The 20,889-nt window shown below is 38.8% G+C and overlaps 2 protein-coding genes across 3 annotated transcripts; both read right to left on the bottom strand.

Moving 5' to 3' along the window:
• Nucleotides 1–256: 256 nt before the first annotated feature.
• On the bottom strand, nucleotides 257–4,046 carry il19l (interleukin 19 like). Its single transcript, XM_047346306.1, has 7 exons — nucleotides 3,724–4,046; nucleotides 2,114–2,261; nucleotides 1,635–1,817; nucleotides 1,417–1,479; nucleotides 1,122–1,274; nucleotides 971–1,033; nucleotides 257–612 (listed from the first exon to the last, which is right to left on the bottom strand). The coding sequence occupies exons 3-7, from the start codon at nucleotides 1,794–1,796 to the stop codon at nucleotides 523–525; spliced, it is 531 nt and encodes a 176-aa protein (XP_047202262.1). The 5' UTR covers nucleotides 1,797–1,817; nucleotides 2,114–2,261; nucleotides 3,724–4,046; the 3' UTR covers nucleotides 257–522.
• A 137-nt stretch (nucleotides 4,047–4,183) lies between these two features.
• Nucleotides 4,184–20,146, bottom strand: LOC124856102 (proline/arginine-rich end leucine-rich repeat protein). 2 transcript variants are annotated; one of them, XM_047346305.1, is made up of 7 exons: nucleotides 19,991–20,146; nucleotides 9,101–9,536; nucleotides 8,827–9,012; nucleotides 8,584–8,741; nucleotides 5,923–6,119; nucleotides 5,568–5,643; nucleotides 4,184–5,454 (listed from the first exon to the last, which is right to left on the bottom strand). In XM_047346305.1, the coding sequence occupies exons 2-7, from the start codon at nucleotides 9,530–9,532 to the stop codon at nucleotides 5,364–5,366; spliced, it is 1,140 nt and encodes a 379-aa protein (XP_047202261.1). In that variant the 5' UTR covers nucleotides 9,533–9,536; nucleotides 19,991–20,146; the 3' UTR covers nucleotides 4,184–5,363. The 2 variants fall into 2 exon arrangements, with proteins under 2 accessions (XP_047202261.1, XP_047202260.1); XM_047346304.1 differs by lacking the exon at nucleotides 19,991–20,146 and adding an exon at nucleotides 16,235–16,324.
• Between the last annotated feature and the right edge of the window lie 743 nt (nucleotides 20,147–20,889).

The following is a 20,889-nucleotide window of genomic DNA, read 5'->3' as shown; positions in this document are numbered from 1 at the left end:
GCTTCTTCCATAGTGGGTCGCAGGGAAGCTGGTGCCTATCTCCAGCAGTCTTTGGGCGAGAGGCGGGGGGCAATTTAGAGAGACCAATTAGCCTAACAGGCATGTCTTTGGACTGTGGGAGGAAGACAGAGTACCCAGTGAGAACCACGCATGCAAACTCCATCCAGAAAGACCCCCAGACCGGAGTTGAACCCAAGGCAACGGTGCTACCAACTGCGCCACCGTGCAGCCCTAATAACAACCAATTCTGAGAAAATTAAAACGTAGCCACATACTTTTATTTTAGATTAAATCCTTGTTCTAATAAAAACATATTTTACAAGTTCACAAAAACACATTTATTTCAACTTTATATTTCTGAAATATATATATTCTTCTAAAAGTCAGTTTTAAACATTTAACCAAAAACAGTCCGGGCAAGAGAATACAAATATTTACAGTTTTAAGTTAATTCAAGTACAAACAGAGAAATGCAAAATGGCTGAAAGGTACAAGTCACTCTCGTTTGGGTCAGCTTCATGTTCATGACTTAACAGTTCCCAGTTTTTCTAGCCAGTCCAACACTGTGTCCAGTTCTCCCACGGCCTTCTGCACTGCCTGCTGGATCTGTAGCTGCTCAACATCAAGGAGAAACAGATGGAAGGAAGAGAGCAAAGCGGTTCAGATATGAGTAGAAATGCAATGTCAGTTCAGCAACTGTGGACTAACTACAATTAGAGTGGTTTAAGAAAAGAGATTTTTTTAAATTTAACTATTGATAATCTGTTGTTTTACATTCTAATCAAAGAGTTATGATGAAAAATGTCAAGTTTGTTTGTAACACGAATAAATGCTCAATAATTTCTGAAAGATAACATCTTTAAAAAGCTATTTCTTCATCAACTAAGACAGAAACCCTCTGCAGTTTGCTGTGGGTATGAGAGCTGTGATAAGATGTTTGCATGTTGAGAGTAAATTTAGTGAACTGTACCATGTCAAACTTGGTGATCACTGAGTCAATTGATCTCTGGGTTTCTTCTCCACAGTTGCAATGCTGCAAAAAGCAGAGCAAAAAAAAAAAATTATTAATATGAACTAAAGCGGCTTCTTATAATATCACATCTGAAACATTGCTAGCTTACACATTTATGCATTTCCCTTCTGATGCGGACAAACGCGTTTGCCAGGGAGCTGGAGCAGCGCTGCTGATGCGGCTTGGAGGACTCGTAGTTGCTGAACACTCTTTCAACGTAGAGGCGCAGCAGGAGACGCATAAAACAGCATGCCTGACCCTCCTGATGGATACAGGTGTCAGTTATAAAAACATTCATCATTATCTGCTTGGAGAAAACTGCACTGAGAATTATTTAGATTAGAGCAAACAAATGAAGATGCAAGATGGAAAAGCCATTGTGTGAAAATGCCTCAAGAGCTCACCTGAACATTTTCCATCAGTGATGCATCCAGAAGTTTCACTCCAATCTCTCCATCTGCTGATATCTGTTATGTAAAATCAGAAAATTGTGAATTAAAATTTCTCTCAGGCAGTCTTTTCCATCTGAAGGAGGGAATGTTTTCATGTGTCTGTATGTTACTCTGGATGAGCAGCTGCACTGATGTAAGAGCGTGTGGGTGTCTGTGTGTATTAAACTCACCGCATCGGATCTTATGTCAGAGAAGTATTTGCGTAATTCGTGCAGGTGAACGCTGGCAGAGCAGCCATCCACATGCAGGGTCCGGCTCTCCACGGGCCTATTGAGAAAGCCGAGGAGGAGGAGCAGGGTGCAGATGGAAGGACTGAGCAGAATCTTCATCATTGTGGTTACCTGGAGATGAAGCTGACAGAAAGATTTTGATTCGTTAACAGGAGGTCGTTATGGGTAAGGGTCAAAACACTCAGTGATAGTTGGCAACCGTTTGCTGACACAACCTCCTGGTAAAAGGTTGCAGCCATTGGTGTGTAAAGACTAAAGGAGAAGCGTCACCGGATGTATGCAATTACTGCACCACTTAATTATAAACATATAGAATCCCCTAACTACATTAGAAAACTACATGGAAACAGTTAGTGTGAACCTCAGCACCCGTCACCATGACCCAGAGCAGCAGCAGCATCTCCTGTGCTCAGACTCACCTGTTTGTTTCCTGAGAGGATGAGTCCTAGAGAGGAAGTGTCTCTGAGTCTCCATTCTCTCTCCTCTTATAGTAGACCGAGGGGGGTTTTTGCCATCATACCGACCCATACAAACGAAGAAAGCCGAAGGCGTACACACCTTTGTTTACTGGAGAAGGAAGTGTGATGCAATTAAAGGAACTCCTCATTCATGCTATTGTAAAAGAAAATGAAAAGCATAATTGACATTTTCCTCCTTCTGACGTAAAGCCCAGTCACTGTGGAGAGTCACTCTCACTGACATGCATTCATGAGTCATTCATCAGATTAAAGTGTCATCTTTCCTTTTCTGGCTTATAATATGTAAACTTCTGTGTGTTTGTGGTTTTAGACGTAAATAACTGTTTGGTCCTAAAGTAATTTAGTTTATTGTTTCTTAGAGAGTTTTAATTTGATTGATCATTCATTCTGCTGTTGAACACCAATAATCCATCTGTCAGGACTTCTTTTTTTCTTAATCCTTTACCTCAACACAGGTTAAGCAAGTTATTTTTCAGAAACACTTGCTAAACCTGCTTGCCTCTGACAACTGAGAATCCATTCATGGTTAAAGAAAAATGTTTGCAGGGAAGTGCAATGGAAAATGGAATTACCAGCACTCTTGCAATTAAGTTGAGTCATTCTGTCTGTTCCTATAGGAGTATAGGTGCATAATTCTCAAGGTTCTTTCGAGGCAGAAGTGTGTGCATATGCATAACCAGTGGGGTCACCACAAAACTCCATGAGCATGGCTTTTCTCCTATATGAAAGAGCTCTCAATGTGTTCGCCAGAAAGATTTTCATGTCTAAAGCTTAAATCTGTATTTTCTGATCTGCCGGAAATGTTTGAAAGTAGAAGAAAAATGCTATTTGGTTTAAAATTCCTTTACAAACAAAATCTGAAAAGTGTGGCATGCTTATATATGCATCCCCTTTTAGGCACATCATTAGTGAAAACAGTCCACTTAATCTCAATGTAAATCCAGCCGTTCTATGAAGTCCTTAGAGGTTTGTTAGAGGACATTACTGAACAAACAGTATCTTGCTTAAAAGAGACTAAGATTGGGCTTTTCTGTAACAAACCCCTAGCATGACCCAAAAGGATAAATTGTGGAAAAAGCACATCATATCCACTGTAAGTTATAGTGGATGGGGCATGATGATGTGTGACTGTTTCTTTTCTAAAAGTTGAACCTTGCTAGAGTGCCTGGCATCATGAGCTCTTTAAAATACCTGCAGATTTCAGTTAAAAATCTTGGAAATTCTGCAAAAATGTTAAATGTTTAGGAGAGGACTCAGGATTATCCCCCTCTGTGTGCTCCAGCTTTGTGAAGTCCTATAAGGACAACACTAGAGCTTTGATCAGTGGGGAGACTAGTCAGTTGAGGTTAATTTAAGCTTTCCTTTGCTGTCTATCAATGTTTCCTGGGACAAGACACCTTGAGTGAAAAAACTGCTATGAACAATAAGAAGAGTAGATTTAAAATTTTATATTTAAAATTTAGTTTTTTATTTCAAGCCTCTGTTCTGATGTTCTGGTGTTTTCTGTTTGTTTTACGACACACAGCATCCGTACAGGATTAAAATTATACCTGGTTGTATGTGATGGTTTTCTGGTTATGATCACATCCTTCCCATCGCAGGTTTCTTCCTGCAGCTCGACATGAGGAGAGTAACTTCCAGAAACTGCAGCCGGTGTGCTCCATTCTGGTAAGATAGCAACCCATGCTAATGTTTCTGTTTTTAGAAACAATTAAAAGTTTTTCCTGGTCTAACTGACTTAATTCCTGCATGATGACAATACATTTACATAATCTGTTAAGAACAGTTGGCCTCACTAAGAACACAAACACCTCAACATTACCAGAAACATAACTCCAAAGAGCATGTTTTGGAGTTTGAAGATGGGCACAAAAACCTTATTACCATCAGGATACTGTCATCCCAGACAACGGAAAGGCGAACATAAGGCATCAGAGTAGTGTTTTGACATGAAAAGAAATCACAGAACTCTAAAAAAAGCAAATAAATTTCAATTTAAGATCAACTACATATGAGCAAAGACCTTTTATTTTTTCAGTATTTGTACAAAGCGCCTTTATACAGAAGAATAACAGTTTATTAATAGGAAAAACACAAAAACATTTTTACACAAAGCCCCATGGAAACTCTAGGCACTTTTTAGGTCTATGCACCACAATTGTTAGTCCCTAAACAAAATTGCCCTCGGTGTCTGTAATGCAGGGGCATCTCAATAAATTTGAATATCATCAACTAGTTGATTTATTTTAGTAATTCAGTTAAAAAAGTGAAACTCAAGTTCAGATTCATCCACACACGCACATATCCAGAACATTGGCTACATCTTTCTCATTCCTTGCGTTAAGATACTCTGGAACCAGACAAAACATTGGACTGATGCTCAGTGTTTTCCACAGTTCTCTTTTCAGATCAAAACATTTGGCATTTGATAAGGAAATCATGTCTGGAGGAAGAGTGGAGGGGCAAAGAGTCCAAGATGTTTGAGGTCCAGTTTGCCTAGGGAGCAACTAAAGCAACCTGAAAGTTCTTAACACCTCAGCAGGGCTGCAGGGTTATCTCTTCCATGCCACGCTGTACTTCTGATGTAATTCCAACCAGGAATTGGGGGCTTATGGACATACTTTATGATTTGTACATAGATTTTTTGCATTGAGTACTTTAATGCATTGACATTTTTAATTTGCTTTATGTATGGTTCTAATTTTCATAGCCATCAACCTTAACAGAAATAAATGATTGAAACATTTCACTGTGTGTGATGGATTTGTTTAGCATGAGCTTCACTTCTTTCACTGAAATAAAAAAAATGAATAGCTAACTTTTTTTAAATTCACCTGTGTGTCTACAATAAAGATTTTGCTCATTCATTTCTTTTCTGTTTTTATTAAAGATATACTAAACCTCCCATGCAAACCATAAGCTAAATGTTCCTATAATCTCTTTTTGCCAGTTTGCAGTCCATTGCTTGGATTTTGGCAGCAATGACGCTTTCTGTCATTTAAAAAGTAAACTCAAAAAGCTTTGCAGCTGAGCAGAGTTCCTCTTGCAGTAATGCAGCTCCGCAGCTTGTTCAAGTTGGAAAGGTTTTGCTTCACTGAGCATGCTTTATCTCCAATACCCCATTGTGCACTGCTGTCATTCATTTGGTTGTAATATGTTGGCAGGTTTGTGTGAGATAGCAAACCCTCTCCTAAATGACAACAGAGTGAAGGTGTCTGAAACACATGATGACATCCATAGGGATGGGGGGATGCAAATGATTCCCATCCAGACGCAGGTACCTGAGGAAGCAGAACAAAATGCATCAGCAAGGGACCTGATTGTTAGTTCCTGTTTCCAGCATGTTACAGCACCAGTACATGTAAACGGATTCCTAGATGTGTTACATATCTACCTTAGTCGTGGCACCAGCCTGTCATCACTCAGGTCGGCCGTCATGCTAAATGGGCAGATCTCAGTGCCATTGATGCCTGTTAGTAAAACAAGTAGTTGCAGACGCTAAATAAAAACTTATTTTATTATCTTCATTCACACTTTCAAGGACTAGAACATTTAATACATGGTGGAGGGTTGTGTTGTCCAGGCAGATTGTTAGCTGACCTCAGGCATGTACATTAAATATAATCCACACGCATATGCTATTTTTAGTGTGCCACCATTTGTTTTTTGGGTTTAGTTTTAAAGCTGTAACACCGCATTAGGAAGAGTGTTATTATATTGCCACCAATGAGTTAAATCGAGTCACTTACTCTCAATGTTGTTGTGGTTGAGATGCAAGTGCTCCAGGTGATTATTGAAGAGAGGAACCACTGTTAGCTGGTTGTGAGCCAGCTGCAGCTCCAGCAGGCTGGTCATGTTGAACACAGCCTTGGGAACTCCTTTATCACTCAGCTGGTTGTAGTTCAGCCTCACAAAAGCCAGGTGGGTGAAGTCTTTGAAGTAGTCTCTGAACAGCACAAGTATTGAGGAAACAAGCCAAGGTAGCATTTCTTAACAAATTAGCTTCATACAAGCACAAATTTGGGTCAGAAACATTATTGTATTTGTAAATCCAGCTTTGTGGTGCTGTGAAGGAAGGTGCAGCAGGTATTAAGGTTTGTACAACAGTCAAAAATATACGTTATTGGTGATTTAGTTTTTTGCAGTTTGAGAGCATTTAAATCCAAATAAAAAACAGTGACTCTTAAATTACAAGTGCAACTTTTGTTACAGTATTTACTCTTCAAACTGATTTGTACAGTGAGCAACAAACTGACCAATCAGAAGAGAGGGAGTTTTGTTGCATTTAGATTCCCCCTGAAATCAGGGTTCAGCTGTCAGTTTAACTGGTTTGCAAACTTTATTAGCCATATGGTCTTGTTATTTTTAATTTTATTTAAATATTAAATTCATAAATAAATGTAACTGGACATGTTTGGTCTAGAAATGGTTATTCATAATATTTCACTTCAGGCAAATGGGGTTCTTCAAACAGTCATCTTATTTTATGATTAATAATTTTGTTTAGGACCATGAATCCTGGCATCTTTGGATGTGAGATGCAGAAAGGTAAAAGTAGGTGCTGAAATTGACATGTCTTCTGAAATATTCCTAATAATTTTTCACAAAAAATAGTTCTGTAACAAAATTGCAAAACGTTATACACAAACCCGATATTTACATACAATGTTTGAAATGACATATAACTTTTCTTCCTCACTGTCGACATTAATTTAGAATAAACTTTATCGGTTCCATGTTAGTTAGGATTATTAAAATAATTTCTATTTGTTAAATGCCAGAATAATAAATGATGAAAATGACTGACTGACTGACTGACTGAACTTATATCACACATTTTGGGTATCCTTCAACAAGGTTCACAATAGTTTGCTGGATTTTTTGTCCATTCCTCCTGACAGAACTGAGTCGAGTTTGAAAGCTGCCTTGCTCACACATTTTCAGCTCTGCCCACACATTTGCTACAGGACTGAGATCAGGCCTTTGGGATGGCTACTCCAAAACGTTGACTTTGTCATCCTTAAGACACTTTGTAACTAATGTGGCAGCATGTTTGGGTCATTGTCTATTTGTAAGAATCATTTATGCCCATACTTTAAATTCCTAGCTGATGCCTTGATATTTAACTTCAATATTTCCACAAATTTTTCTTTCCTCATGATGCAATCTATTTTGTGAAGTACACCAGTCACCCTCTTGCAAAACATCCACTCAGAAGGTGTCATTATGCTTGGGTTTTGAAACACCAACGTGTAAACAGGAGTGTGGGAGCAGCATGGTGAGTCGAACAGTCTTTTATGAATCAAACTAGTAGGCTTACAAATGGCAGGACATGGAATGCAGACAGGTGTACAGGCAAGGAGCGGTTAATAAACAAGGAAGTCCAGGTAAAGGACATGGAGCAGGAAGTAGCCAGTAGAAACCAGTGGTGAAAAATGAAAACCTGAGGGTATAAACACAGAGGTAGGGTGGAGAATGGACCAGCTAACAAGGGGAGCTAATCAGGAGAAATCTGGAGCAGCTGGCGAGGGGGGGGGGATATGGGACAACTGAAGGAGGAGGGCTAATTAACACAGGTGAGCACGGAGTCCAGGGAAATAACAGAATATCCAGGCACAATAATGAAAACAAACTACAATGAACAACTAAAATAACAGCAAGTGAAGAACATAAAACACAGAGGAAACAGATCACCAAATAAACTCAAAACCTAATCATGAAAGTGTGATGCTGCCATCCCCATACTTTACAGTTGGGATGATGTTCTTGGGCCTACAATGTTCCTCCTTTTTCCTCCAAATGTAAGAATGGTCATTATAAACACTTCAATATTGGTTTCATCAGACCACAGAGCAAGTCTTCAAAAATTAAGGTCTTCATCCCTGAGTGCACTGGCACACTGTAAACTGGCTGTAATTTAGCTTTTTGATGTAATGGCTTGGTGATGATTACACTTATTTTCTGTGGCTTCTTCTAAACGTTTCTGTAGTCTGATTATTTAACTAAATGCAAACATAACACGGTCATATAGCTGAGAAAGTTGGCTAAGCACCTGAACTCGTATTGAAATCCTTATTTCCTGTGGACTCCATATGCAACAAAACATTTGCTCTTCTGCCAGTCTGTTAAGTTGCTGCCTAAACTGTTTGAGGTGTGAAGATTGTGTCAAAATGAACAGTAGAATACTTTTAACTACAGATTTCTGGTTTATGTCTGTAATCAGATGTTGATAAACTGCACAAACGTTTTTTCCAAATATAAATATCTAGAGCTGCACAAATGTTTTAAATCTTAAAAATTTCTTAGACAGAATTTCAGTCCTTATGTATGCCATACCTATTACATTGTCATAATGCTTGCAGTGTGTGTGTCCATACATCTTCATTAACCAATACATGGTGTGTACTTGCTTTGGTATGTCATCTATGCGGTTCTTGTCCAAGAACAGCTGAATGAGGCTGTTTGGCACACCAATAGGCATCTTCTTCAAAGTGTTGTGAGCCAGGTTAAGCTGCATGAGGTTCTTCAGGTCCTTAAGTGTGTTCTTACCAAGGTCACTGTCGCTCAGCTGACAGAGAAGACACCACACACTGATAATCTACTCCAATAATGACAAAAGCAGTTGCCTGGATAGAGTGTTAAATGTGGTTTACCTGGTTGTAGTGCAGGTCCAGCAGAGTGAGGTTCTCTAGTTTGGTGAAGGCACCAGCAGGAATCTTTGAAATGCGATTCCTGTCCAGACGAAGCTGTTCCAGACTTGTTGGAAGGCCTAATGGGACTTCATTCAGCTGGTTTCTCTGGGCATAGAAATATAGCAGACCTGGGATCTTCTCAAAAACCTGCACAAGACATGGGCACCAGTTTACCTCTAAAAACAATTTTGCCATATTTTAGTTAGGCTTTAATTGACCAAAATTTCTGTCTGACCTGTTTGTCTATTCTGTGAATGACGTTGTTTGCCAGATTGATCCAGCGGACATCTGTAGCATTATTGAATGCCTCTGCAGTGAGTTTGGAGATGTAGTTGTTCTGTAGGTACAAGTAATGAGTTCTGAATGGGATGACTGGGACCACACGGAGGTTCCGGTTCTCACAGTTGAGAGAATTTGGGTAGCTTGGATGGCATAAACACTCTCGGGGGCAGTCAGGATAGATGGACGGCGGGCCAAGGATGGGTGGGGGGAAATCTGTGGGCTCCTGGGGTTCCGGCCCGACTGGTACCACACGCTTGGGGACAAAAGGCTTCCTTGTGGTAGCTGGACGTCTGGTAGGCTTCTTTGGCCGTGGTCTCTGGGCGAAAAGTTCTCCCATCAAAAGGAACAGGAGCAAAGAAGGGAAAAGTCCCACACCAACCTTCATCGTCCTACAAAAGAGCATTAAAGAGAACTTCTGGTTTTTCAAAGCAAAATGCATATAACATTGCATCAAGCACACAGAATAAAAAACACCTTAACTTCAATTACATTTAATTCTCTGAATTATGGTGACTACGCAGTAAAAAATACAACACCTTGCAAAAGTATGCATACCCTTTGTACCTTTCGACATATTTTTAAAATAATATTAAAGTTATTACTATCAGATCTGTAGAATCAAGAAATCACTTGAATTTAACCTGTCTGACAACTTGAAGAAGGATAAAAGATGTCAAAAATTAAACGTATCATCCTTCGGAAGTCAAGTACAGGCGAGATGCAAAGACACCAACTACCAGTGTTGAGAAGTGTTACAAAGCAATTTCTGGCTCTGGAAGTCCAGCTAACCACGGTGAGTCATTATCCACAAATGGAGAAAACATGGAACAGTGGAGAAGCTTCTCATTTATGGACCTACCAAAATTACTCCAACAGCGCATCAACGACCCATCCAGGAGGTAACAAAAGAACCCAGAAAAACACCTAAAGCACTTCAGGTCTACTCTGCCTCAGTTAAGATCAGTGTTCACGATTCAACATTAAGACAGAGACTGGACAAAAAGGGCATTCATGGGAGAGTTCAAAGGCCAAAACCACAGCTGAGCAAAAAGAACATGAAAGTCCATTTCACATTTGACAAAAAGCCTCTTGATAATCCTCAAGAATTTGGGGAATATATATTTTTTGAAAGGTGTGTGTCCTGTTACATCTGGTATAAAACAGCATTTCAGTAAAAGAAAGAAAACATCTTAACGAGAGTCAAACATGGTGGGGGTAGTGTGATGTTCTGGGTTTGCACGGGTTCTTCAGGTCCTGAACGATTTACCGTACAGGATGGAACCATGAAATCTACTTCCTAGCAGAAAAGCTGCCGGGAGAATGTCCAGCCATTGCATTGTGACCTTAAGCTCAAGCCCTGTTGGGCTAAACAGCAGAACAATGATAATAACAAAAAACAAAATAAAGGTTTTGAGGTGGTCTTGTCGATGTCTGGACTTGGATGATTAAAATCTGCAAAAGCGTTTGAATTTTGAGGGAGGCAATTACTTTTTTTTATTTTCCATTTGGTTCAAATCAGAAAAGGCTGCTGTGCATCTATATTCATCCGTGTTTATCCTAATAACCTTATATAAAGTCCACTGCAGCTAATTGTCAAGTAACCTAGTTAACAAATATAGCCCACCTCTGTGTATTTTAATCATTGTATATAAATCTAGCTGTTTTGTGAAGGTCTCAGAGGTTTGTTAGAGAACATTAGTGAACAAAGAGTTTTTATCACAAACCAAATAGCACCACTGAATGCAGTCGCAAACACCTTTGTGGTTCTTTTGCATCAGACCTGTGCGGTGTAAATATGAGCTACTGGTATAAACACAGCAAGGACAGAACTGTCAGAAAAATATTGTGCTTCCACCAAAAATACAGATGAAATAGAGGAATAGTTTAAATGGATGGCCTCTCTAATAAAATATTTACTTTATAAAGAAACAGACTGTAAACAATAGTGAAATGATTTGTTTCTTTAGGTTAGTCAGTACTGACTGAAGTTAAAATCTATTAGATTATATGATCACAATCTACACAAATATGACTTGTGTAGATGAGGGCAGGTCTTCTTTACGGAGTGAAATTATTCTGGTTCTATAACCTCTGCATGTCAATAAATTGTTTCTAAAATTGTTGAAGCATTCCTTAAGAATTAGTTTTTTTTTAAGAAGTAAATTTTATTTTATAGTGTCAGTTCACAACAAATATTGTCTCAATGCACTTTACAGAAAAAGTCAATCCAATTATAACGATAGAATCAAAAACAATTACATACATACCAATTTGATCCTAAACTTATATCCTTATATCCTAATGCAGTCAAGTTCAGTTTATTATTCAAATTGAGTGAAAAGGTTCTCTATCCAGTCTAAATGTAAAACAGTTAGGACTGAATTTAGCGTACTTTTAAAAATGTATTTGAAGGTCACAGAAATTATTTACACTCTTCACTGGAAGGATGATTTCTTTTCCTTTTCTTATTTTAACCAAAAAAACAAAAAACGGTATAATTTAAGATTAACATCTGGTTACCCCAGTTGTCACCACAGAATCATATAACAGACAATACAGTCAGTGCAGTAAAATGATTCATTCATCTCATAGGAATATTAGAAGATGACCTCCTGTCTGGACCTTAAAGATTACAGCGTGGTGAAAAAAATCCAACTCGGCTGGTTTAGGACTCCAGGTCTGCTGTGCTGTGGCTCTATTATTTTCTACTGACAGATTTAAAATGCTTACCTCAGATATTATTCTGTAAGGTACGTTCACAAAGCCAGTGTATTAAACTTTAACTGAACCATGTGGTTGATGTTGATTCCGGAACAATGAATTAGCTATAACTTTTGTCTTTGCATGTCCATTATGCAGCAGGTCAGTTTATTCTCCTCGGCTGCACTCAAAACCACCTCTTGGGTTTTTTAATTCATACAACTAAACATTTATCTGATGTTGCCCTTGAATGCATGAATGATTTCTCATTTAATTTTGGGCAAGCTGTGCCAGCAGAGAGAGAAACTATTTGCTCTTTTTAGCACATTTTGAGGTGCATATCTTCCTTTACAAAAGGGCCTGAGGACAGCTCTGAGCTAGACAGACTTCATTGTATGTGCAAAAGTCATAAAATCCTTCAGTGAATCAGGGACCCCGAGTAGTTGCACAATAGTCAGACTCACTAAAGGTACAAAACAGCCTTATGTATGCTGTACATAATAATATGTCTATGTTAATTAGAAGGGATATGTTTTCTACTTGTCCTTTAATTGTGTTATCTCCTAATTAGCATGATCGTTAAACATTTTTTTCTATTCCTTGGTCCTGCAGTTTGGCACCACCTGTCTTTACTTTCTTTTTGGATCATTTGCTAATTTACTTTGAGTGTTTTAGTAAACAAATGACTGAATCCTCCCTGCATGATCTTTATTCAAGCCAGCTGTTGCAGTAAATGATATCACTGCCTACTTTTCTTGTTGCAGATTTTGGTCCCCAAATAATCCTGGGCTTATTGTTTTGAGTGTTACTTGTTTGCAAAATACTCAGCGTTTTGCCAGAGGAACATTCATATACATAGTATAAGTGAAGATTTGTCAAGTATTACATGCAGTGCTCTTTTTTGGCTGCTTCTGCTTTCTGTTTCATGCATTTCATATTTACATGTGGGACAGTAACACATGTATCTCAGGCTGCCCAAATATTGCTTTCATTGGAGGTGTTTATAACAGTTTTACATTAACTGTAACCAAACAATTATAATCTTAGCTATCTATACATTTTTTCTCTCACTATTTATTTTCCTGCCAGTTTTTTTTTGTGTAAGTTAAAACTTTTCAATCTGCTCCTGCGGAAAGAGAAGATGGTTGTCATACCTGACTGTCAGTGTTTTTTTTATCAGCTTTGAAGCTCATCATAACTTGTTGGTAAGGGGATTTTCTTCTCTCTGCTTGGATTCCTTTGGTCCCGGCCAGATTCAGAATCTTAACTAAAATCATCCTGTTCCTCGCTCCACTTCATGTGACTTCTGTTTTTCCTGCAGCCATTGGCTTTGTTCTTCAGTCATAATCAAATCTCTCTGCTCAAAGGCTTTTCTCTTTCAGTTCTCTGACAGAACAGACTGAGTGTCACTGAATGTTCAAAAACCCATCTGAACTGTTTAGGATTGGTAAAAGTACACTGTAAAATCTATTTAAAAAAATTGACTTACTATAGCTCTCTATATAAATGAAAGCTGGAATGCCATAGCTTTATGGTGGAGCCAGCTGGATGGAATTTGGTGTTTTTGCAGAATTGTTTTAAATTCTTGTGAAGGGTAGATAATAGAATAGATCAGGGCCTTTTGAAATAAAAGGAATGACGGCTGTATAGTCAGCATTGCCCAGAGAAAAAGCAGACAAGATCTAATGGAAACTGCCCTAGAGCCCAATGAAACAGATAAATTAATGGAAATATCTTTTTTAACTCCGCAAAAGCTGCTTGCTATTTTCAAACCAGACAAAAACAGATTCTTGTGATGTTGGTGGTAGAAAATGCCCCAAATTCGTCTGCTTGCATGAAGGAATCTTTGCTGCAGTTTCTTCTTAGACACATCCACTTCTTATTTTCACCAGGAGAACAGAGAGGGAGGATTTTTACTGCATGCTGTAACCACTGCTTTTTAGAAATATATTTTACAGGTGTGAGAAACCAGCTCAGCTGTGTGGATTGTGCATTTACAGCATCTGTTCATTCAAGGGATTTAGTGTAAAGAATTGGTGTGCACGAGTCTTCTCAACCAGCAAACATCCCAGATAAGAAAAACCCTGCTGGAAGTAATCACCTCCATGTTTTAACTAATGGTTCTTGATTACTTTGGCTTTGGAAAGCTGCCCAGTTTGTCAAACTTCATGTCATGGGAAATTGGCTCAGTAAATAATGGACAATGATTCAGATAAGTCCAGTTTGACCAGTCTAAATACAGGTGCATATTCATATGTTAAAAGATCATCAGAAAGTTAATCTATTTCTAGATTTGAAATGCGATTATCGGTCACAGCTAATGTAAACCCAAAATTCAGTTTCTTGGAAATGTTTGAACATTACATAAGAACAATGAAGACTATTTTTAATTCAGAAATGTTATGCTATGGCCTACTACGCAATCATGGGGAGGACTGCTGGATGAACACTGTAAAGTTGTCACTGACACCCTTCACAAGGAGGCTGAGCCACAAAGGGTGATTGATATACAGGTCCTTCTCAAAATATTAGCATATTGTGATAAAGTTAATTATTTTCCATAATGTCATGATGAAAATTTAACATTCATATATTTTAGATTCATTGCACACTAACTGAAATATTTCAGGTCTTTTATTGTCTTAATACGGATGATTTTGGCTTACAGCTCATGAAAACCCAAAATTCCTATCTCACAAAATTAGCATATCATTAAAAGGGTCTCTAAACGAGCTATGAAGCTAATCATCTGAATCAACGAGTTAACTCTAAACACCTGCAAAAGATTCCTGAGGCCTTTAAAACTCCCAGCCTGGTTCATCACTCAAAACCCCAATCATGGGTAAGACTGCCGACCTGACTGCTGTCCAGAAGGCCACTATTGACACCCTCAAGCAAGAGGGTAAGACACAGAAAGAAATTTCTGAACGAATAGGCTGTTCCCAGAGTGCTGTATCAAGGCACCTCAGTGGGAAGTCTGTGGGAAGGAAAAAGTGTGGCAGAAAACGCTGCACAACGAGAAGAGGTGACGGACCCTGAGGAAGATTGTGGAGAAGGGCCGATTCCAGACCTTGGGGGACCTGCGGAACCAGTGGACTGAGTCTGGAGTAGAAACATCCAGAGCCACCGTGCACAGGCGTGTGCAGGAAATGGGCTACAGGTGCCGCATTCCCCAGGTCAAGCCACTTTTGAACCAGAAACAGCGGCAGAAGCGCCTGACCTGGGCTATAGAGAAGCAGCACTGGACTGTTGCTCAGTGGTCCAAAGTACTTTTTTCGGATGAAAGCAAATTCTGCATGTCATTCGGAAATCAAGGTGCCAGAGTCTGGAGGAAGACTGGGGAGAAGGAAATGCCAAAATACCAGAAGTCCAGTGTCAAGTACCCACAGTCAGTGATGGTCTGGGGTGCCGTGTCAGCTGCTGGTGTTGGTCCACTGTGTTTTATCAAGGGCAGGGTCAATGCAGCTAGCTATCAGGAGATTTTGGAGCACTTCATGCTTCCATCTGCTGAAAAGCTTTATGGAGATGAAGATTTCATTTTTCAGCACGACCTGGCACCTGCTCACAGTGCCAAAACCACTGGTAAATGGTTTACTGACCATGGTATCACTGTGCTCAATTGGCCTGCCAACTCTCCTGACCTGAACCCCATAGAGAATCTGTAGGATATTGTGAAGAGAACATTGAGAGACTCAAGACCCAACACTCTGGATGAGCTAAAGGCCGCTATCGAAGCATCTTGGGCCTCCATAAGACCTCAGCAGTGCCACAGGCTGATTGCCTCCATGCCACGCCGCATTGAAGCAGTCATTTCTGCCAAAGGATTCCCGACCAAGTATTGAGTGCATAACTGTACATGATTATTTGAAGGTTGACGTTTTTTGTATTAAAACCACTTTTCTTTTATTGGTCGGATGAAATATGCTAATTTTGTGAGATAGGAATTTTGGGTTTTCATGAGCTGTATGCCAAAATCATCCGTATTAAGACAATAAAAGACCTGAAATATTTCAGTTATTGTGCAATGAATCTAAAATATATGAATGTTAAATTTTCATCATGACATTATGGAAAATAATGAACTTTATCACAATATGTTAATATTTTGAGAAGGACCTGTAGAGCTGGTTGTTTAAAGAGTGCTGTATCTGAGGACTTTCATGGAGAGGAGACTGGAAGGAAAACGTTAAGCAGGAATGGGTCCATACACAATAGGGATAACAACAGCCTTTTGTAAATTGAGATGCAAAGTCCATACAAGAAGTACTTGACAGTGGAGTTAGTACTTCACTACTACACACATACATATCCAGGACATGGGCTAAAAATTTTGAATTTCTTGTTTTAAGCCACTCCTGAACCAGAGAAAACAGCAGAATTGTCTTACCTGTGCAAAGGAGAAAAAAAATGCCACTGCTGTTCAATGTTGCTCAAGTAAATGTGGCATTTCATTTGGAAATAAAGGCCCTAGAATCTGGAAGAAGAGTACAGAGGCATATAATCCAAGCTGTCTGAGTTCCAGTGTGAAGTTTCCACAATTTAAGGCTTTCCCAGTGCAAACGTGTATAAATAATTTTTTTTGTATTTCAGATTTTGAATTACGGATGATAAAATACAGTCCATTTTCCTAAAAAACCTATTGACACATTATATTTTCGGTGTGCAGGAATCTGCGACATTGACACTTTCTTCAACATTAGCTAGCAGGTGCATTTCTGACACCCAGTCCCTTTGACTGGGTGTTAAAGCGAGCAACAGAAAAGTCAATTAGGTGCAAATGAGCTGCCAGCCACTGAAGTAATGGTGCCCTGGATGGTGAGCTATATTGCTCATTTTCAAAAACCTCCATTGAACATAGACTAGGATGTGACAAAGGGCAACTAGGATTATACTGAGAGGGTTAATGAGCAACAAGTAGTGAAACCAGTACGTGGCATAAAGAGAGAAACTGAACAGAAACTGAGACAAACAGAAAAAAAGCTAGACTCAAGAAATAAAACAAAATAACAGATTAAACTAAATTAAAATGAGCAAAATTAAATAAAAATGAAAAGAAACCACAAAACATAACTAATGGAAAGCAAAACAAGGCTTACACATCACACAAACATCCCAAGGCAGGAATGAGCCTCTGCCTGAAAAAACAGATCTGAAGTTTCTGGTGTTCCCTGGTGTTGTCCTTCCTTTTTCCCTCTCAAAGCTTGACAGCCCTTTAGTTTGAAACCAGAACCAGCTTTCTCTCTCATTTTTGTGCTATTATATGTTGAGAAGTGTGGTAAATGCTTAAAGACTGACAGAGATACTTGACTCATTGCAGTGTTATGTGTCATCCTGATAAGTAAATCTGACAAAAGAACATGCGATTTAGACTTGTAGCACTATATGTTCTTGTAGTCCATCAAGCTTGAGCCAGACAAGCAATCTAACCAAACACTAACTGGAAACGTAGATGTAGCTAACTGTGGAATCATGAACTCATATTTCAAAACACAATGGCACACTGTGATAAGTAAACCTTTTTTGATGATGTATGGATGATGGCTTGTCATGTCATTTAGATCCCAAGACTCTAAAGGGTTGCTGCTCTACAAAAGAAATCCCCTTTATATCCAGAATACATTAAATGAATCTGTTGAAAATAGCCCATTTCTCATAAAGTGAGCAGGAAGTAAACTATAGTAAAGTATAAATGTTTTTCAGGTAACAAAAAACTCTCTTTTACAGATACGTTTTCTATGAGTACAGAATGTCTATTGATGTCTACAGATCATGTTAAATCACTAACATCTAAACCTCCATCTCTTCAAAATGTAAATAATGCATGTTGAGGCATGATAATTAGCCTCAGCTGTGAGTGTTTTTTTCCTGGTACCTGAGCCAAATGAAGGAGTGTTTGACATCTGCAATCTGATTGTATATCAGTAATTTAACATCCCTTCCATTCACCATATGTGACTTTTAAGGGCCAAACGACACGTTGTTGTTCTGAGAATTACTGGAAACAGATCTTTGGAGTTTGTCATAGACAGTGTCCTTGTAAATAACACAAAGCAACATTACAGTAAAGCAGTTAACCCCTATGTGCAAAACACAGACTGATCAAGTGGTGAAAAGTGAGACTTGCACTACCATTGCACAACATGCTAAAATAAAGTAGGCTATTCTAGTGACAGAGTTGTTGGGAGGAATGTGCTGATGAATGCCTGTGCACATCAGAGCATGAATGCTGGTCAGAACGAGGGACAGAGATTACAACATTATTTCAATCTGTATAAATTTTAGGGTTTTGAATTACAGATATTTTGCAAGATGTCACTCATCACTGCGATGAATTACAGGCAGGTTGGGAGTCCTACAAAGAGCTTTTACAACCCCCTGTAGGGTGCTGATTTGTCTGGTCTCCAAGCTACTGCTTAGTCCTCCTCACTTGATACATCACCACATAAACTCAACTACGTTAGCTTGTTTCTTTGCCTGGCCATTTGTGTTATACATTATTGGCTGAGTTTGGGGTTTAAAGTGCAGTGTCACTACTTTTCACCAACTTTCAGTGGTGTTTTCTTGTGCCTTCTTTTATCTTTCACACTTTTAACGTTTCTTGATTTCAGGCTTGAAAATTAATATTTCCATTATTAGCTACAAGCCTGAAAACAATTAAAAACCTGTAAAAATGATGCTATATATATATATATATATACCCTTTAACATTCCTGTATTAAAAGTTACCTCAGGAATAAAATTCTAAATCTGGGAATGAAATTTAAGAACTGCTATAATTTTGATCTGACCTGTCAATTCAAAACATCTCTTGGAGCTTCAATATGTATTCATGTTTAGGGTACCAGTTAAAATCTCACTTAAAATATTCTTTAACTGTGCAAAAATGGCTTTTCCCAGATGTATAAGCCTATAAAACTAAAGATTATAAATATCTGAATGATTTTACTCCTGTGTTTTAGGGTTACTGAGTTAAACGAAGCTATTTCAATTCTTGGATTAAACCTGATACAGTATTTAATAAAAGCTTTTGCTGCAGCAGTCCTTAATAATAAGCTTTTTCCAAACCTCTATTCTGTTTTGCCTGAGCAGTAACTGTCATCCCTTGATCCACAGTCCAGACCAGTACTTTGTAAAAACTCTTGAGCTTTGCAAAAGAGACAGGTCTTTCACAGCTGAAATTAATTATCTGACTGTGTTATCTGGCAATATGTGTGACCATATCGCACATTATTAGTGTGTGTATATGTCTGGTTATAGAATCAAGTCACTTATGGTAAATTATATACAACTTTTTAAGAAACAAAATGACCTAAACAACAGATACCTACATAAAGTCAGTTGCAAAAAAAAAAATACAAAAAAAGGAAAGATGTTCTGTAGCTGCCCTGTTGTTCTACCTCCAGCTCTGAATATTTGTAGTTTTCGATCTGACAGGAGACTCTAATGCCTGCATCTTTATTCTGAGCATCAGCCAATATTGATCTCTGCTTACTTTTGTACATTCTTTCCACACTGCAGAGACTGTTCATTGTAGTTTACTCATTTAGACGAATAATAAGCACAAAATGTGTTCGCTTGGAAAAAAAGAACTGAAATTTGCATTCCAAAGAGTTTTCCAGAATATTTTCTTTTCTGTTTTATAATGGCTTTTGGTTCTCACCCACCTAGGAGTGGCATCTATCTACAATCCCTCCAGAGGGTTTCAAGCAGAGGAGTAAAATGCTGCTTGTGTACCAAAACCTTGAAGAGCCCAATCTTAATCACATAAAGTCATGATAACTACATTTTGCAAAGTAAAAAGCTAAACATCTTGATTTCAAATTGAATCTTAATGCAATGGCAGCACTGCTCAATCACTGATGAATAAAAAGCCAAACTGATGGTGAGTGTGTGGCAGATTTAAAGTGTCCCAGCTGATCCCTAGAGGACAGAGCACCACTTCATACGTTAGAGTGTTTCTATAGAAACCCACTCAGCTGTTTCTGTACCAGGATTTAGTCCACAAACATTACGCTCTGTCCTCCTGCGTCCTTAGACTGCACACACAAACATTCGTGACTGCTTCCTCACTGCTGCCATTTTTACTGATCATCATTCCTCATGAAAGATTCCTTGACAGGACACAACAAACAAACTTTCTTACCTGTCTTTGGGACCTGCCCTCTTTTGTCAAGTCACAAGTTAGTGTCTTTACTCCTCTATGTCTTTCACACTTCTTTGCTACCCCTCCCTCCTTCTCTCTCTCTCTTCCTCTGTTCACTTCCCTCCCTCTTTCTCTCCTTCCTACTGGACAGACCTGCCTTTTGGGTTTGTTCCCTGGCTCCTTCTCCTCAGAGGATCACAGTGGTTCTTCTCCCCCCTCTGCTCTGCTCGGCTTCGTTTCAGAAAGATTTAATCTTAATTCCTTCTGGAAAACTGCAGGCTCTTTCATGTGACCCAAATGAGTCACGATTTGCGGTTAATGAGTTTTGCCTCCCCAAAGTATGGATGGATGTGTCCCACAAGACAGAAAGCAAGTCAATGAAGCATGGATCTGTTTGCAAATTTATGTCAATGCAAAAGTCTCCATGAAATGCTTGAAACAGTGGAGCTCTGTGTGGGAAACTCCAGCTCTAAACACATCTCCAACCCCTTTCACATTGTTAGGATGACAACACACAGATGTGCATTTGCATCCTTCCACTGATTTAAACGTGCAACTGATGTTTTGGCATCTTTTCCGTATCCATTAAATTCCCAGAGCTTTTTGTTCTTTCTTAAGTGAACCAATGAAATCCGATTACAAAATTCAGGCTGAGGTGGCTGATGTAACAATGCAGCTCAGGAAGTGGAGCTTAGTGAAACTGAAATGAACAAAGCGTTAACTTTATGTGCTCCTAGGTAACCAGGCGTTTAGGGGTGGGTGTGTATTTGTTAGACTGCAATCCTATAGTGCGAGATGCAGCTGTGAGCTAATGAAATGATCATATTTAGGTATCAGATTCTAACATGTTTCTCTCTGCTTCTTCACTCACATTTATTAGTCATTCCTTACAGGTTGTT

Source organism: Girardinichthys multiradiatus, chromosome 20 (assembly GCF_021462225.1).
Source record: "Girardinichthys multiradiatus isolate DD_20200921_A chromosome 20, DD_fGirMul_XY1, whole genome shotgun sequence".
Classification (NCBI taxonomy): Eukaryota; Metazoa; Chordata; class Actinopteri; order Cyprinodontiformes; family Goodeidae; genus Girardinichthys; species Girardinichthys multiradiatus.
This window is presented reverse-complemented; position numbering and strand designations above follow the sequence as displayed.

Coding starts and splice junctions, on each gene's coding strand:
- LOC124856102 (XM_047346304.1), bottom strand. CDS start 16,299: ATGAAATGCCACATTTACTTGAGCAACATTGAACAGCAGTGGCATTTT. Junction 9,537..16,234: donor TTTTTTTCTCCTTTGCACAG/GTAAGACAATTC, acceptor GCTCTTTTGTAG/GACGATGAAGGTTGGTGTGG. Junction 5,644..5,922: donor CAACCACAACAACATTGAGA/GTAAGTGACTCG, acceptor TTTTACTAACAG/GCATCAATGGCACTGAGATC.
- il19l (XM_047346306.1), bottom strand. CDS start 1,796: ATGATGAAGATTCTGCTCAGTCCTTCCATCTGCACCCTGCTCCTCCTC. Junction 1,275..1,416: donor CACTGATGGAAAATGTTCAG/GTGAGCTCTTGA, acceptor TGTATCCATCAG/GAGGGTCAGGCATGCTGTTT. Junction 1,034..1,121: donor GAAGGGAAATGCATAAATGT/GTAAGCTAGCAA, acceptor TGCTTTTTGCAG/CATTGCAACTGTGGAGAAGA.